This window comes from Aulonocara sp. 'chitande type north' Nkhata Bay, linkage group LG1 (assembly GCF_057382095.1).
Source record: "Aulonocara sp. 'chitande type north' Nkhata Bay isolate Kocher_YH1m ecotype deep benthic linkage group LG1, A_spYH_male_GT1.1, whole genome shotgun sequence".
NCBI classification, from domain to species: Eukaryota; Metazoa; Chordata; class Actinopteri; order Cichliformes; family Cichlidae; genus Aulonocara; species Aulonocara sp. 'chitande type north' Nkhata Bay.
The window spans coordinates 31,596,128-31,615,106 of NC_141344.1; the positions used below are offsets into that span (position 1 = coordinate 31,596,128).

An 18,979-nucleotide genomic window follows, 5' to 3' on the forward strand; every position below is an offset into this window, starting at 1 on the left:
CAAATTTTAAACACAAAGATGTGCTTTAAAACTTGTAGTACTCTGCTTTGATTGCTTATTTGAAAAGTTCAACTGCTTGGCACAGGATGCCTCTTACTTCTCTAAGTTTGACTTATTTCTTGTGCATTGGAAGCTTTTAGTTTCCACATCCCACTTGTGTAAATGGCATATTTAACTTTGACTGGCTCTCAGACTATTTGATGTCACACAGTCCTGCTTGTGCATCCATGTCCTAAACTAAGATTTAGTGTAAGCACTCAGAGAAATTTTCCTCCTTCAGCAGATGGTTGTAAAAACATCCATCTAGTGCCAGACACACACACACAAGCACGCACACACACAAGCACCCGCACATTCAAGTGAGGAACTTGTTTCTTGTTTTTTTTCCTCATCTGAAAAGCAAAAACTGCAATTTAAAAATCTTTAACTAAAGCATTTGGAATTATAAAAGCAGCAGTTCAGTATATAACAAAACAGAACAAGTAAACAAGTAAAATGATCTTTTGATGTGCAGCAAAGCAGGGAGTAAATTCTGCAGCACTTTGCCATCATACTTAGAATTTAGTTTTGCAGAAACACAATTCCTGGTGTTAGATCTTTCCAAATATTTGGCACAAAATCACAGCAATCTGACTTATGTCACCTTATTAGTTTTGCAGTTATTGGTTTTGCATATGACACTTGAACACAGCTTAAATGTTGTACAGCAGAAACATCAACTGGCCACATGAAGACTGGAAAAATGTGCGCCACATTCCTCCAGCGTCTACAGGGCTTTACGCACGCGCATTCACGCGTGGTTCTGTTGTCAAAGTAACACGGGAGTGTTTGAAAATAAAAGTGAGGGTGTCGTGCTCGGAATGAAAGTGTTTTTCTCGAGATGGGACCTTGTTTAGTGGCATATATTTTCCATTAAAAACATGTGACTGGCGCTGTTTTGATCATTACAAGGTTGTTTTTTTAAAACAAATAATAATTTTCACACACAAGCTGTGGGCCACATACCTTGGAAGACATCCACATCATGACGATCCTCCGAGCTCGCAGATAATCGCAGTCCTCTTGGGGGGTGAGGCGGGGTGGGGGGGGGGGGGAAGGAATTGTGCACGAAGTCCAGCAGACAGGAGAGAAAATTGCTCGCAAGCTCCCTTCCAATGAGTTTCCACGATGAGTCATTTTTGCTTTAACTTTCCATCTGCCTCCTTGTAAAGGGATATTGTCATTTTGAGGTGGTTTAAATGAAACTGGGGGAAACTGCTGTTGCCGAGTTTCCAACAAGCATGTCCATACAAAACCTGGGGCGAGTCATTTCTCCAGCCATTTTATAAACTGGTGATTCCTGTGCTTAGCTCTCGCAGTGGGTCAGCAATAGAAGGCTTTTTTTTTTTCTTTTGGCCTGTTGTGGATAAACATAGTTGTGTAGGTGTCATAGAAATAACTGTAGCCCTGGTTTACTAAATGCTGTCTTATCAGTTAGCTTTTCTTTAATGTTAAATACTGGAACAGTTACAAAAGACTTATCCGTATTTTCGTTTCCAATTTTTTCTTTTTTCTTTAGTTTTACTGGCAGCATATAAAGGGGATTATTAATATCCTTAGTCTGCTCTCTGTGAGGAAGTTGTTCAAACATTCTTTAGCGAAGTGGTCAGAGGATTACTAAATACGCGCCACTTTCATGGCCTACAGCTTCTGTCTCTGAATACAAATCTGTCAAAACCCAGCGCAAAAAAAAAAAAAAATCTACATTAGTGCAAACAGATTTTGAACTTTATTGCATAACAGCAAAAACGATCATCCCTATATCTGTTATTGACAGATGAAACTCATAAAGTGCGAATGCATAGCCTGTCTTTACTAGAATTTCAATTTGATGTCAGATTTGGAAGCCCGCACAGCTTAGATGAACAAATAGACTGGTGTGTGGTGAAGATGGTTTGGGGGAAAGGCTGCTGTTAGAGAAGTGCGCGATGGTTAAAAACAGGAGAAAGAGAGAGAAGCATCACAACCTGCCAATCAGTGGCATGAATGTGCGTGCGTGTGTGTGTGTGTGTGTGTGTGTGTGTGTGTGTGTGTGTGTGTGTGTCTGAGGCGTGTTTCAAACTTGTGTTGGGGATGTGAGGGCGGGAGGGGGTCACCTGCTGTTGGGCAGAAATGATGCTCAAAATTATCTTTATAGGGCGTGTTCTTCTTCTTCAGGAAAAATAATTAATAATAATAAACTCTAATTGTAATCACACGTCAGTCTGAATGGATTTTGAGTTAGTACTGTTTTTTCTGCTTATGTCTGTGCCGTTTCCTTTACTGGGGCTCTTGTCCAGCCCGCAAAGCGACTCCGTCACCCCCTCCTCCATTTCCATATACTCCGCTTTGTCACCGAGCGAGGAGCCAGAGGGCGAGCCTTTGAATTTTCTTAGAAAGTCAGGGAAGTACGGGCAGCCCGGGGGCATGCTCTCCACCACCGGCGACTGGTCCTCGTTATCGGTCTCCCTGTGATAAAAGTAGTTGAAGTTGGACACTATGACCGGGACCGGGAGCGCAATGGTTAACACGCCCGCGATCGCGCAGAGGGAGCCCACTATCTTCCCACCCACAGTGATGGGCTTCATGTCTCCGTAACCCACTGTGGTCATGGTCACTACAGCCCACCAAAACGCGTCCGGGATGCTCGTAAACTGCGAGGTGGGTTCGTCCGCCTCGGCGAAGTACACCGCGCTGGAGAACAGGATGACACCTATGACCAGGAAGAAAATGAGGAGGGCCAGCTCCCTCATGCTGGCACGCAGGGTGTGACCCAGGATCTGCAGCCCCTTAGAGTGCCTGGACAGCTTGAAGATGCGAAACACCCTGACAAGGCGGATTATTCTCAGGATGGCGAAACTCATCGCGTGCTGTCCGTTGCCCTGATGCTGCGCCAGGTCCGTGCCGAGAGTAATGAAATAAGGCAAAATGGAAACAATGTCTATGGAGTTCATAATGTTTTTAAAGAAGAGAGTTTTGCTCGGACTGGCAAAGAAGCGAACTATAATCTCAAACGAGAACCAGATGATGCAGACCGTTTCCACGACGAAAAAAGGGTCGTTAAAAGGAGTAAATCCGTGATCGGCTTGAGAGGAGTTGTTTCGTGGCTGTAGATACTCTTTGTCATCCCTGAACTCCGGCAGCGTCTCCAGGCAGAAAATCACAATAGAAATGACAATAACAAGGACGGACACGACCGCGATCCCCCTGGCAGGGCTCGAGCTCTCCGGATACTCAAAGAGCAGCCAAATCTGGCGCTTGAACTCATCCTCCGGCAGAGGTTTCTCCTCCTCTTTGACGAAGCCCTCATCCTCCCGAAACTTTAGTATCGCCTCCTCCCCGAGTTCATAAAACTTGACCTCCTCGGAAAATATGTCAAATGGGACGTTGACTGGTCTTTTTAAGCGCCCGCCTGACTGGTAGTAGTAAAGAATGGCGTCAAAACTCGGTCGGTTCCGGTCGAAGAAGTATTCGTTCCTCAGCGGGTCGAAGTACCTGATCCTCTTGTCCGGATCTCCCAGGAGCGTGTCCGGGAACTGAGTGAGCGTCTTGAGCTGAGTTTCAAACTTCAGACCCGACACGTTGATGACAACTCTCTCGCAGCAGCCGCACTCGCTGTAAACGTTTTCGTATCCGGACTGGGGCCGCCTGTCGGTGATCGACACGGTCTCCTCCTCATCATCCATGTTGCACAAAAAACTCGACCTTTTGCTCCCCCGGTCGCCCCCGCCTCCCTCCCCCTCCTCCTCCTCCTCTTCCTCGGCTCCTTCGGCCTCTTCCTCCTCTATCATGATGTCCTCCTCGGATCCGAGCAGAGCCAGCTCGGAGTGGCGCAGGTCCCCACCGAGAGTGCCCCGGTTCCGTCTCCAGCGTCCGACGCCGCGCTGCTTTTTCCGCTCTCGGACAAATCTCTGCTGCTGCTCGGGCTCCTGCTGGTTCTGCTGCGAGGAGGAGGTGGAGGTGGTGGTGGTGGAGGTGAAGGAGGAGGGGGAGGGGCGCGAGGCGGTACCGCCGCTGCTGATGTTGGCGTTCGCGGAGGAGGCGGCGCGAGACTGATGCTGGCGGTTGTTAAGGAGATGAGCGCTCGAGGAGGTGTTGGAGGTGGACCCTCCGACGCCACCGCAGCTACCTCCTCCTCCACCTCCCTCCGTGCACGTTCCACCTTCGGCAGCAGCCGCTGCGGCCGCCGCTCTGGTGTGGGCAGCCTGGCGCTCCCTCTCGCGCTCCCTCTCCCGCGCGCGAGCCTGGGCATATCCGTAAGGCAGGTGGCTGTTGCACCCACCGTCCGCGCCCACCATGGCAAACTCCATTTTAAGTCAGTGAGCGCTTCGGTCCGCGGACGCTTACAGTAAGCGCTCGCGCGCTGTGATGTGGACGCAGACCAGAGGACAAAAGTTGCAGCTCAGCGCGCGCAGGGAGACAAAATGAGGCATGAAGCCTCTCGACCAATCAGTCGTGAATGCGAGAAAGTCAGAATAGCAAACACACCTCAGATGGGTCCATGCTGAGCGAATCCCATGTATCCTACTTACATGATACTGATTGCCATCTCTTCCAGTTTAGGTACAGCCCCCCCTCCTCCGGTATTTCATGACATCATTACCATATCCAAAAAAAAAGAAGAAGAAGAAGAAAGAAGGAAAAAGATCAGATGTAAAGGCCGGTGGCATAGCCTGTTACGCAGACGCTCGGTCAAACTTGCAGCGCCCCTTATTTGCTCAGCATTGTAAATCACCAAGTCAACAAGCGACACCTAAACAGTCTCTCCTCGGTTCCTCCGGTGCCCATCAGGTGGTTAATTTCTCCGCGAGGCGGGCTTGCGCCCGAATGCGTCTTTTGATCCTCCCTGGTCACTCATGGTTGCCATTTTAGGACGAGTTTAAAAAAGAGAGAGAGAGGAAGAGAGATCTCCGTTATTTTATACAGCTCCGGTGAATTTGAATGACTTTATTCATCTGACGCTCTCAGGAGCTGCGAGAACAAGAAGAGAGGAGGAAACAGCAGTTGGTTTAGGCAAATAAAACCAAAACCTTCATATCGATGTGTGTTGTTTTATCGAATACACAATCAAAATACATCATTGTTATTATCATCACCATCATTATTACTATGGAGTGAACACAAAGGAATATGGAAGACATTTATGGTTACAATACAATTTACGCATTAAAGTATCCTCCCTTTATTCTAACATCCATACTTACATCTGAAAGGGGGCCAAAACGACATCGCCTCAGTCCCCCCCCCTCCCCCGCCCCCCCTCTTCACAAACCAATCTGATGGAGGAAGCAGGGGAAGGAGGCTAGGTGAGGATGCAGTTGTTCACTCTCGCTCAAATCCCCGTTATGATTTTGGAGGGTAACGCCGCAAAATCCCTCGCTGTATCCACGCAGCGACCATATCCACATCCAGTACACACATCCGTGCTCTGACGCACTCTGGAGAGGACACTTTTTTTGGCTGCGTCTCGACGTCTTGTCTCAATTCAACAGGATCTATCGCCACTTCAGCCTCCGTTTCTGCTGCATCGCTTCTGGTATGCCGAGAGCAATAATGTTACCCCCTCCAGAGGAGAAAAAAAGAATGAGAAGAAGAGGAGGAAGTAGCAGGTGTGCGCGTAGCGAGTTGGCATCAATGACAGCTCCACACGAAGACAAGATACGAGGGTGGGTAAAAGTTTACCTTCGCACGGGCGAGGGGGAATGGCTTCATGGTTTAAGTCTGAGCATCGCACATCTGTCTGTCTGCCGCCGTATCCCTACCTATACTCCTGGATCCCTCCCATTGTGTGTGTGTGTGTGTGTGTGTGTGTCTCTGTGTGATGATGGAGAGTCTCAGTGAGAAAGTCGCTCGTGTACCGCAGCTCGTGCAGGCGGTGCTCGGTCCTCCCCCAGTGGCTGCAGCCGGTCACTGCGCACCGTGCTGCAGTCTCTCACCCGAGCTTCATCTGCCCTTCATTGTCACTGCTGGGTAGCAACCGGTGTGTTTGTGTCTCCCCACCATTAAAAAAAGTAATGCATTAACATAATATTTTAACTATGCATTTTGCAGTCACCAACCACTTTCCTAAAAAAATTAATCGGTGTTTTTGCTGTTGTTGTTGTTTATTTTCTCATATTAAATCAGAAAATGCATACATCACTTATTTACATACGTCCATATATTGTAACTTTAAAAAGTGTGAATTTAAAGCACTGGAAATACTTTTCATACAATTTCACTTCACCTAACAATCGTTTAACATTGTTTTTGTTAATATTATCACAGGAAAAAAGGTTAGCTCATGCAACAACAAAAAAAATGTTCACAGAGGCCACAAAAACCAATAATTCATGTTCGCTGTGCCTGCCCTCCCTCTGATATTTGATTAGGAGAGCACTCGAAACAGAATGCAAAGTGTTCATTAACCTCCTATGACCCAGCGATTCATTCTTGTCCTCTGTTGGGGGGACACGAGTCTGAGACCTCCACGAGCACAATTCATGCAATCTATTTGAGTCTTACTGTACTGTCAAGGAGACATCTCAGGGTTTCAAGTTTCCACATGGGCTTTCTTTTCAAAATGATGGCCCTTGCTCATATAATTATTTTACTAAATTTGCAAGAATTTCAAGCAAACTTTTTTTCATTTGGTCATTATGGGGTATCGCATGTAGAGTTTTGAGGTGAGAAATGAATTTGGGAATAAGGCTGTAACATGACAAACTGTGGAAAATGCAAAGAACTGTGAATACTGTCCATTACACAGACAGTGTTCTGTGTAGTGGACAGGAGGACTTACTCATTCCTGTTTTCAACCTATATCCACACTTCAAGAAGCAAAGGAAAGATTGAGGCAGAAAGGACTTTACTCAGAATTGTAGAAGGGGAGTCAGACTTTGTGCTGTCCGGTGATGAGGTGGAGGAGGACCAGACAGAGCAGGAAGGTGAACGCTCAGTGGAGGACATGCCATTGAGAATCCAGTTTGAACCCTACTTTGAACAGTAAATGTTCATTCATGGCATGATACCTTCAGGACTCAGATATACTGGGTCCCATTTATAGCCAGTTAAATAAGTCAAGACAGATTCTTTAACCCCCTAGGACCTGGCGTCCACATATGTGGACATCACATTTTGGGTGATTTAGACCAAAACACTAAATTTTGTTTTTCAACGGCCTGATATCCACTTACGAGGACATTATACTGCTACTGTTCTATCAAAATTTTAAACGAATATCCTCATATGTGGCTCTGATTTTTCATTAAAACAAAAATAAGGTAAAAAAAACCCATTTTTTTCTTTGTTTATACATTTATCGGGCCCCAATATGCCCAAATATCTAAGAGAAGTTAAAAATGCATGCAGTGGAAGAGTTTGGGTCTTAGGAGGCTAAGATTAGGCAGTCGTTCAAAGTAAGAAATGATCTTGATGTTTTTCTTCCTCCTGAGGCCCAAACAAGAAATTGTTTTGATACTGAGATTTTTAACCACTGTGGTTGAAAGAAACACATTGCAACAAATTGTTGTTTTCAAAATAATTTATGTATTAATATATCATTTGTCGCTTTGATGGACTGCCTACTTTTGATGAATCTGTCTTGACTTATTGAATTCACTATAACTAGGGAAGTACATTTCCATCCTATGTTATCTGAGTCATGCCATCAACATGGATATGCAGAAGAATGTTTTTGATGTTAATGCTCCACCTTTCTCTGGCTGGCGTGGCTCTGATGTTTTGGTAGTGCCTATTTTCTGTTTGATGTAAACAGGGAACCACCTGTCTTGGCGTTTATGGCCACATTGACCTGTTTCATATTCCATGCTAAAAAAAAAAGAGCCAATTTCAACCCAGTTAACACTCTCAAATTTAGAAAACAATTTGATTTTTAGCAACAGAAACATAATATCTGCCAAAAAAAACCCCAAACAAAACCTTTCAGTCAACCTTCCTATGTGGCCATAAAGATGTCATTAAAAAAAAAACCATGTGCTCTGTTGGCCTCATTCTGCCGAGATCGTGGAAGGCCTGTGTAGATGAGTAGATAATTCACATGTAACTCTAGAGTACCAGATGATCCGTTACTGCAGTTTGTTGTAGGGAAATCAAGTCCTGCAACTTAAAAACCATAATGTCTGTCCCTCCTCTACCTCATCTCCTGACAGCACCGAGCATGACTTCCCTTCACCTTCGAACAGATGCATCAGAAAGCAACTTCGGGTCAACTTTTTTCTTGGTCTCAATAAGTTATTTTGTTACTGAGCTTCAACAGCGTGACATAATCCAATGTTCTTGTCTGCCATAGTTGTAATTAATCCTGGGCAGTATAAAACACTGCAGTGTACAGAAACATCAAGTAAGACATGAATCAAATCTACATGTGCAGCCAAACAAGTGCTAACTTCTAAACTAAAAGAAAGAAAATTTCAAACATGCTCACTCTTAAATTGATTTATAGAGCTGGAGTCTTTGAAGTTTACGCAGAAAACACTTTCTTATTGCTTTTTCAAAGTTTGTTTACATCAGTAAGGCTTGTCATAAGTGATAAAAAAAAATTTAAAACATAGTTCAAGGGATAAAATTGTTTGCATGTAACTGGGATGTATCTCATTAATCACCAGAGTCTGGTCAATATACAGTCATGAGAACGCATTCACAGGAGTCTATGCAGTCCAGTGAAAAACTACACACACCCTTAATGCTTCCATAGGAATTAAGGTGGTCAATAGTAGCAATATGCTGCTCATCAAATGCACTGGATTAACCAGTCATGAGCAAGTGTGAGCACCTCTGTACAAACAGCAGGTTTTGGCTCTTTGTTGGTCTGAATCATTTAAATTTGTGCATTATTAAACGTTAAAGTTCACAACAGTAGATTTGGTCACCTAGTCAACTATGAACTTTGTTTGTTAAAGCATTCTAGAGTCTAATGTGAAGCCATCCGACAGCCAAAGCTTGACCAATATCAGCCCAAAGCAGGACAATGATCCCAATCTCAACAGCAAATCTGCAACAGAATGGCTGAAAAATAAAAAAACAAGGTGATGCAATGAGCTGCTCAAAGTCCAGACACAAACCTGATTGAAACTAGCACTAGCAGTGTTGACATAGTGTCAACAGTGTAAACAGTAACCCTGCCAAGAAAGACAGAAAGACAAAATATTTCAGGACCTTTCTTGTCTAATTTGTTATATATTCTTTAAAGCGACTGCACAACAATTCATATACTGTGTAATTAGAGGTCATCTTCTCAGCCGAAACTAGCCTGCAGGAGAAAGAATGGAGAGTGCAATACAACAAGCAGGCTAACAAATTACTGTGTTAGGGTATTAATTAGTCAAACAATGCATTACTATTGACTAGGCGATTAGGAATGCATTACTTTTTTGAGTAATGAGTACTGAAAACCACAGACAAGTGGGTATAATGAATACCACAAGGATTTTTCATTAATGTGGCCACATTAGCTCTTATTTGCATACGGCTGTAAGACTTTGTGAAAATGATGATACTCCAAGCAAAAGAAGACAGATTTGGTGCATGAAACACACAATAGGCAATGTGATGATTAGTGTGCTCAAGGATGCAACTGACCAAAACAAGTAGAGGACAAATGCAGTTCACAAACATATCATATTCTGTAATTTCATCATTGCTTGGCAATACTTTCAGCTTGTTTGTGCTGTCAGCCGTCTGTTAACGGGTCAAAGGTGTCCATAGACACGTCTTTTGGGATAACAACTGCCGTAACTTTAAATACCAGACATCACAGCACCTGGTGAGGTAACTGTTGAGTCAGTGTTATCGATTATTCACCCTATTGCTGCCGCAGATTTATGTGGATCATTTTGCACTCAGGTCTTACTCACTGCACCTTTGAAACCTCCCAGGTTTGATTGCACACATAATTAGTTTTTCTGCAGGTACTGCTGCAGGCATACTGCTGGGCTACAAAGCAATCAGTAGCTATAGCCCATTGAGTTCAGTCCATTTGATTCAAAGTATACATCTGAAACAAAAGCACTAATTAGGACACGGACAGCCTGTTATTCCAGATACAATATTCCTCTGAGGAATCCTAATAATCCTCTAAGGTATTTACCAAATCTCTACTTCTAATATTCCTGTTGGGATATTTTTGGTTGCTTGTGCAGTCTCCTTCTTAACTCTTTCATACGGCCATTGTGCTACATTTTGATACCAGAGAATATGAAACGAAATGTAAAACCCAATGTGTATGCTTGTGCTTGTGAAGTAATCAATGCTGCTGACAGTGCAAATCTCACTCACTGCTTCTCTAAAGAGCCTCATCTTCACAGTCTTCTCTCCTTCTCTGTACTTCTCAGATACTTAACTAAGACTTAAGTGGAGGTCTTTTCTAGTCTGTACCACATGTAAGCTCTTTCCACCCACCGCACACGGAGACATCATGCTCCCCTCAACCCCTGCTCTTATTCACCGAGTATCCACCTCAGTCAGCACCAGAGGGAGTTGTGAGGTCAGTAATAATAAGAGGTGATAGAGTGGGGATGCAAGGTGCCTTATTAAACACAAGTTTAGTTGCACTTTGAACCAGTGCCAGAGCTCATCAAAAACCCTTCTGCCTCTCACAAAGCATACCCGCTGAAAAAAAGACGAGGGAAATGTCAAACTCTCTATGCATGAGACACAATCAATATTTGTTTCTGTTTTTTTCAAAGCCATCATGCAGAATTACAACTTTACTTACTTAACTTTAAAATGCAGTACAGGAAGCAATGATAACCTTTACAGCTTGTCCGTATGTAATAAAACTCAGCGCTGTATCATAGATATCTCGGTATGTTTTTGGACAGTGATGCATATTTTGTAATTTTGCTTCTGTACACCAGCACTGTGCGCTTTAAATCAAACAAACAACACATTATTCAAGCCCAGATTTTCAGCTTTAATTTAAGAGGTTTAACATACAGTTAGGTCCGTAAATATTTGGACAGACAACTTTTTTTCTAATTTTGGTTCTTTGGGTTTTGGTTCATTAACGCAGTGAATTTTAAATGAAACAACTCAGATGCAGTTGATGTGCAGACTTTCAGCTTTAATTCAGTGGCTTGAACAAAAACGTTGCAGAAAAATGCAGCAATTTTTAAGACAATCTTTTGATGTCAGGGGCTCAAAAATAATTGGACAAATCAAAGAACTGAAAATAAAAGGTTCATTTGTAATAGTTGGTTTGCTGGTAATGACAGCCTGAAGCCTTGAACTCATGGACATCACCAGATGCTGGGGTTTCCTCTATTTTAATACTCGGCCAGCCCCTTTTCTGCAGGGTTTTTAGTTGTTGTTTGTTTGTGGTCCTTTCTGTCATGGTTCTGGGTCATTTTGACTCAGCATTTTGAGTTGCTTGTGCTTTAGTTTGATTTTGTATTTTGGGTTATATTCTTCCAAATTGCCACTAGGTGTGAATGGTTGTCTGTCCGTATGTGTTGGCCCTATGACAGACTGGCGACCTGTCCAGGGTGTACCCCGCCTCTCACCCTATGACAGCTGGGATAGGCTCCAGCGCCCCCACGACCCTGAAAAGGATAAGCGGAAGCGGATGGATGGATGGGTTATATTCTTGATCTCTTGTTGGGCTTTGATGATTATTATTATTATTATTTAGTCTGCTTCAGTTTATTCTGCTTAAGGGTTTAGTTCCTAGGTTTTGTGTCTTGTGTTTAGTGCAGGTTTAGTTCAGCGTCAAGTCAGCGTCCTTGTGAATTGTTTCTTGTTTCCTGTTTTATTGTGAAGGTCCGTGTCTCATGTGAGTGTATTCAGTTTTGCTTCCTCTGCCTCGTCTTGTCAATTACTTCCAGCTGTGTTCCCCACCTGTGTGTAATCTCCTTGTGTTCTTCTGTGTGTACTAGTTGCTGGTTTGTCTGTGAATCTACTGCGAATCTCCGTGTGTTTTTCCCTGCCGTCCACCTTCTTATGCCACCGTTCATCCTCCTACATGTTCGTGTTCATGTTTGCTATTTAGTAGTTTAGTTTGACCCACTATGATTAGTTTTTGTTCCGTTTTGCCATTTTTCACCTTGTGCTTTATTTTACAATAAACCACCTTCACATCTCAGTGAGTGCCTGTGCTTGGATCCTCATTTATTTTCTCCACACAGCTCATCCCCTTAGCCGTGACCCTTTCTGTCGAAAGTTTAGTCTTCAACAAGTGAAATTCATGCTCAGTTGGGTTAAGATCAGATCAGAATAAAGAATATTCCACTTCTTTGTTTTAATAAACAGCTGGGTTGCTTTGGCTGTATGTTTGCGGTCATTGTCCATCTATATTATTAAATGCCGCCTAATCAACTTGACTGCATTTAGCTGGATTTGCGCGGACACTGTCTCTGAACACCTCAGAATTAATTCGGCTGCTTTGGTCCTGTGTCATATCATCAACAAACACTAGTGTCCCAGTGCCACAGCCAACCATGCACGCCCAAGTCATCACACTGCCTCCACTGTGTTTTACAGATGATGTGGTATGTGTTGGGCAGTTTCACACCGTCATCATACTTTTTTCTTGCCATCATTCTGGTAGAGGTTGATCTTGGTTTCATCTGTTCAAAGAATGTTTTTTCTAGAACTGTGTCGGCTTTTTTTAGCATAGTCTAGTCTAGCCTTTCTATTCTTGAGGGTTATGACTAGTTTGCACCTTGCAGTGAACCCTCTTTACTTTCATGCAGTCTTCTCTTTATGGTACACTTGGATATTGATGCGTCTACCTCCCGGAGAGTGTTGTCTGTTGTGAAGGGGGAAATGACGCTGCGATCATCCACCACTGTTGTCTTCCGTGGACGTCCAGGTCTTTTTGCATTGCTGAGTTCACCAGTTTACCTGTAGATTTTGTCACTCCTAATATTGCAGCAATTTCTCTGATGGATTTTTCCAGTTTTTGCAGTTTAAGGATGGCTTGTTTCACCTGCATGGAGAGCTCCTTTCACCGCATGTTGTCTGCTCACAGCAAGATCTTCCAAATGCAAGCACCACACCTCGAATCAACTCCAGGCCTTATATCTGCTTAATTGACAATCTATCTATCTATTAGGGGTGCAACGATACACAAAATTCATGGTTCGGTTCGGTTCGACACTTTGGTGTCACGGTTCAATATTTTTTCGATACAAAAAATGTTCATGCTTTTTTAATTTGTCATTTATTAAAATTATAAATATATATTAACTCAAAAGTACAGTTTTTAAATTTATTGTTGCTGAAACAACAAAGTAATAAAAAAATAAATCTATCTGATCGAGAAATCCCTATTGCCAGTCTTGGCAGCCGGGGGTCAGTCCGCCAGGGCCTCCGCTCCTGGCCGCCACCCGACACACAATGCGCCCGACCCCTATGGCGCCTCCTGCGGGTGGTGGGCCTGCGGGAGGATGGGCCCATGTCTCCTCTTCGGGCTGTGCCCGGCCGGGCCCCATGGGCTAAGGCCCGGCCACCAGACGCTCGCCCTCGGGCACCCTCCCCGGGTCTGGCTCCAGGGCGGGGCCCCGGTAACCCTATCCCGGGCAGGGTAAACTGTTCCCTCGGTATCCTTTTCATAAGAGTCTTAGGGTGGAGTGCCCACTCCGGGTCGGGGATGAGTTCCTGCCCCAAGTGGAGGAGTTCAAGTATCTCGGGGTCTTGTTCGCGAGTGATGGGAGAAGGGAGCCGGAGATCGACAGACGGATTGGGGCTGCAGCTGCAGTAATGCAGACGCTGCACCGGTCCGTCATGGTGAAGAGGGAGCTGAGTGTAAAAGCGAAGCTCTCAATTTACCGGTCGATCTACGTCCCTACCCTCACCTATGGCCACGAGCTGTGGGTAGTGACCGAAAGAACGAGATCGCGGATACAAGCGGCAGAAATGAGCTTCCTCCGAAGGGTGGCTGGCCTCTCCCTTAGAGATAGGGTGAGAAGTTCGGCCATCCGGGAGGGGCTCAGAGTAGAGCCGCTGCTGCTCCACATCGAAAGGAGCCAGCTGAGGTGGTTCGGGCATCTGACAAGGATGCCCCCTGGGCGCCTCCTGGGTGAGGTGTTCCAGGCATGTCCCACCGGGAGGAGGCCCCGGGGCAGACCCAGGACACGCTGGAGAGATTATATCTCTCGGCTGGCCTGTGAACGCCTTGGTATTCCCCCGGATAAGCTGGAGGAGGTGGCTGGGGAGAGGGAGGTCTGGGCCTCTTTGCTTAGGCTGCTGCCCCTGCGGCCCGGCCTCGGATAAAGCAGATGAAGATGGATGGATGGATGGATGATCGAGGAATCACTCATCTTTGGAAAAGAGAGTTTATTACAGAGAAATGGCTCTTTCCAAAATAAAAGCTATACTATACGCTTCTTCTGAGCTATATTCTCAGCAGTATATTAAACATATCAGGTCCCCATAAGGAGAATCATGTGCTAACGGCTGTCTAAATGACTCGGGTAAAGTTTTTGTAGCATGCGTGCTTGTTGTTTTTGTCTGCTTCCACTTGTCTTTGCACTAGGATGATGTCGGCGTAAATGTGCAGTCATATTCGTTGTGTTCCCACTAGTGCTGTCAGCGTTAATCTGAAATGACTTTAACGCCACAACACGGCCAATCTCCGTTAACGAGCTACCACGGATCGCCCCGTGCATGGGGCTGGACGGTGTCAACACGTTAACGAGCAAACTGCGCTAACGCACTAGTTCCCACCAATGTAATTGAGCATTGCGTGGCACATCCGACATACTGTTTTACTTTTGTCCATGACGCGCTTACCTTCAGGGTCATACTTCACATGAAGACCAAAATAGTTCCAAACGCCAGATCTGAATGAGGGTGGGGGAGGTTCAATTTGCCATGTTGCAAGGAGCTTAGCTTCTGTCTTGCTAGCTTGCGCTGCGCTCAGTGGATCTGCACTGTCCAGCGCAGATCCACTGAGCTCTCAACACAGATAGCATCGTCAGAAGGAAAGTTGATAAAATAAATAAAATAAAGCACCATTCTGAGTTGTAATATTTTGGCAAACTGGACTAACCTGCTGCATCATTTTTAATATTGACTTTGTGGGTGTCTTTGAATTCAGCCCACTATAGCTGGATGATTGTAATTTCCATCAAATCGTGTGCCATTCTTTTCTTCTTAACACATTACTCAGTCCATCACAGCAGGGATATCAGCATGATTTTTCCCCATTTGTATCTGATTTGCTTTCCGAGTGTTCCTTTAATTTTTTGTTGAGCAGTATTTTACATCTTTAGCTGTTTTTAAGGACTTTATAACCAATAAAAGAACACATTTACATTTGCTTAAAATAAGTCAAATAATGAAATGAGACTGAATATTAAAATGTAAAGGAGAAAAGGTAGACAACAGAAGTCAGCAAAGAATCATCAGCGGTCGATACACATAAGCACACCTACCACCTACTTCCACACTCGACCTGCACGCAGAAATATCCAGCGCAGTCACCAAACAAAAGTCTTGTCCTTGGCAGTGCTGTGGAGGCGTTTGTTTAGACCAGGTGGAAGGCGGGAGAGAGCGTGAGTGTGGGGTGATGCAGTGCGTTCAGGGCACTGCTGAGTCTTTTTTGTTGTTGTTGTTTTTTTTAGGGGGGTTTGCATGCGACAAAACGAGTTTAAAGAAGTCTGCTTGTGTTTCATGCATTAGCAGACGGAGCAGCAGAGGACAGGGGCGAGGTGTGACTGAGCATGTTTGTGCAGGGTGTTGATGCGGTTATGGCAGTGTTTATGCTGCACTGATAAAAAGAAAAGAGAGAAAGCAATGGGACTCTGTTCCTAAGCTTAAAACCAATGACCCATGGATGAAATCTGTGATGTCAGCAAGATGTATGACTTGGAGCTGTTTTATATGTGGCTTCATCTAGAGCTATGAGCTTTTACACCCAAAGGAGCCCATTTGATATAGCAGTGCTTCGAGTTATGAAGCAGAATATCATCACGGGCCCGGGAACAGTTCATCATTGCCCAATTGATTCCCAGTGGACCCTGATGTGACAGGGCAGGACTTCTTCTCATGGCTGTGGGAAGGTGTTTTCTCTTGGAAACATCCTGCTAATTTCAGCAATTCTTTGCTGGTGTTTTCTTTTAGCTTGCTGCAGAGCATATGGGCTGATTTTCAGACTGTGATGCAGACATGAATTTCAAAGTCTTACCTTCTCTATCCAGATAGCCAGCATATCGACAGAATGCATGAATGGATGATATAATTTCAGCACCGCAATTAATTAATCGATTTTCAGAGCAGATGTGCTTTTTTTTAAGAGGAACTACCATCTGTTATACCATTTTTTTCTCAGAAAATGACTAATGATCCGTTTTGCTCTAAATATAAGATTAATCAAATCTGCCTAGTGTTCATTCAGGGCAAAATGCACAAAAAACATGATGCATTTCTGCCAAAATTTCCTAAAAAGAAGTAGCACCGCAGAGGATGGGGTTGACTCAATAAAAGTCCTTGCAGCCTTATTAAGCAGGTACGGCACTTTAGCAGGATGCCCGGGAAACCTGATTCCCTAGTGGCTGCAAGGGCAGACGGAGCAGCAGTTGGGTGAATTGTGATGGCTGCTGCCCAGGTAGTTAAATTCTACTGTCACTGCAGCTTGTCCAGATTGTGGTGCAGTGCTAACTTTTACCGAGTGCAGCAGCAGAACACTGAATTTCTCGAAGATTCACAGAATCTTGGAATCTGTATGTGCTCTATAAAATCTAAAGCTGTACCCGAGTGCAAAAATACTTATACTTACTCAAAGAGTTGGATCCACTTGTTAGGTGATTACATTACAATACTGCTTCTAAGTCATAGATCCTGCTACGTTTATTAAGAATGTTGTTTTTAACAACATTTTTTAAATATTTTATTTAATATAAACAACCCCTAAAACAATCAGTGGTCATAATCTGCCTCTATGGCTTTTTATTATTAAAATAAAATTTGCAGCTCGGTTTTAAACTCAGTTTTTAAAACCTTACGATGTACCTACAGCCCACGGGCTCACGGTGCCAAATCGCAAATTTTTGAATGCTTCAGGGAAGAGTCACTCTAAGATTTAAATCGGTAAATGAGGCTTAGGATCAGGAATCTTTCATAGCGAGTCATCCAAACACACAGCGGCATGTTAATAACTAACCTTGTGTGAATGTGAATGGATCCTCTCAGATATTCTATTTCAATCACATTCCTGCAAAAGGATTGCATCTGGCTCTTCCCATCAGGGAACCTCACATTAAAAAAAGGACACATGTTTATATTATCCCAACCACAGCTCTGCAGCTAGCCACCAGGTAGCACGCCATTTTATGCAAGCTACCCCAACTTCACTAACCTCACAGACATCACTGCTGTCTAGTTATCTGTCTATATTTATGTGAAACCACACTTCCTCCCTGGGTCAGATCATGGTGTATGGCATATCATCTTTAGAAAGAAACTAGCAAGCTGACTTCCTGCCTACTTCTCCATTGAAATCCACTTTTTTTCATACATGCCTCAAAGTTAAACTTTATTGTAATACATAGGTGAGCAGTGAAGTTTTTGCTCTTTACTGATCGGATTTACAGATGTGTTAACATAATATCCAAGAAAATTCACCCCCTGGTCAGAAAGTACAATGCTCAGAGAAAATGCTAAAACCCATGAGCTACATATCAGACTCTACAGGTCTCAGTTAGCATGTTAACTGTTAAAGGTCATGGCCGCACATTTAGAAAAAGACTGAACAAGTATGGCTTGTTTGAAATGGTTACCAGGGGAACACCTCTTCTCTCTGATAAGGGCGTGGCAGCACAGTTTGGTTTGCAAAGCTGCATCTGAACAAACTAAAGAGTTCAGAAACAATATCCTTTGGACAGATGAGACTGGATAGAGCTGAGCTTAAACGAATGCCCACAAATATCAATGAACTGAAGCAGTGCTGTAAAGAACAGTTGGCCAAAATTCCTTCCTAACAATGTGAAAGACAGATAAAGTCATACAGAAAATGATCACTTAAGATTACTTGAATGTGGATCTACAAGCTGCTGACGTTGTGTGCTTACTGTAGGTAGTCCCGTGGAAACTATTTTTCACATAGGTGCACAAGTAGTACAGAATAAAACTGCATGTTGCACGCTGCAATGCAATGTAACCTGGACTGGCGAACCGCTAAACATCAGTCAGAATATTCTATTTTAATAAGGAATATATTATAAACGTGACTTGGAATAAATGTATAATGTACTATATAGAATGCTGTCACGAAATGGTCAACATAAAATTATAAGATTCATTTAAAGTAGGAGCAGTTTCAAGATTTATTAAGCTGAGATAGGCTCCAGTTACCCCTGAAACCTTGAATAGTATAGAAGCATTTAAGAAAATGGATGAGATGACATTATAGAGGAAATAAGATTTATTTATGAATCAAAATAATATCTGTAAAGATTTGCTTTTTTTACTTATGTTCATGTGTTTGTGAATGTTGATTCTATGCGTACGTATGAATGGAGGACATCATCAAGAGTAACTAACACTGATGCTAATGTGGATCCTAATAATGCACAAAAAAACAACCAAAAAATCAAATCTTTTAAATTTTAACAAGCATAATGTAACCAAGGACAACACAGGGCTCTGAAGATGTACATCTGGATGAAGATGATCCCAGAGGCGAGGGATGCAAGAGTGTTTCTGTAGCAGTTGCTCAGCTATGCCATATGCATTCAAATTATCCTTTTATAATAAAACATCTCACATTAACAGTAATTCTAGGCACTGAGCACCACAATATAGTCCTCCTCCATGTTTTTATGCAAATCAACGAAACAAATTCATTTGTTTTTAGGAGTTTACTTTTTTAAGTATCTGCCTTGAGCTAACACATACAGGACACTTACCAACAGCAATGGCTTTCCCCTGAGATAATGCAGCCTTCTTTAATACACTAATGAGTGTCTGCTGTGAGTCAGAATGTCTGCTACACCAGACAGACAATAAACCTTTTTACCTGAAA

The 18,979-nt window shown here is 43.6% G+C and overlaps 1 protein-coding gene across 2 annotated transcripts in view; it reads right to left on the reverse strand.

Annotated features, from left to right (window-relative positions):
* The window catches only part of kcna4 (potassium voltage-gated channel, shaker-related subfamily, member 4), a 145,696-nt gene extending 139,891 nt beyond the window's left edge, over positions 1-5,805 (reverse strand). For both annotated transcript variants that reach the window (XM_086293680.1, XM_086293690.1), the window contains exons 1-2: positions 5,223-5,805; positions 1,006-4,989 (exon numbers count right to left, since the gene is read on the reverse strand). In XM_086293680.1, the coding sequence (XP_086149806.1) occupies positions 2,232-4,328 (2,097 nt within the window). In that variant the 5' untranslated portion in view covers positions 4,329-4,989; positions 5,223-5,805 and the 3' untranslated portion in view covers positions 1,006-2,231. The remainder of the gene's footprint in view (positions 1-1,005; positions 4,990-5,222) is intronic.
* Positions 5,806-18,979: the final 13,174 nt, after the last annotated feature.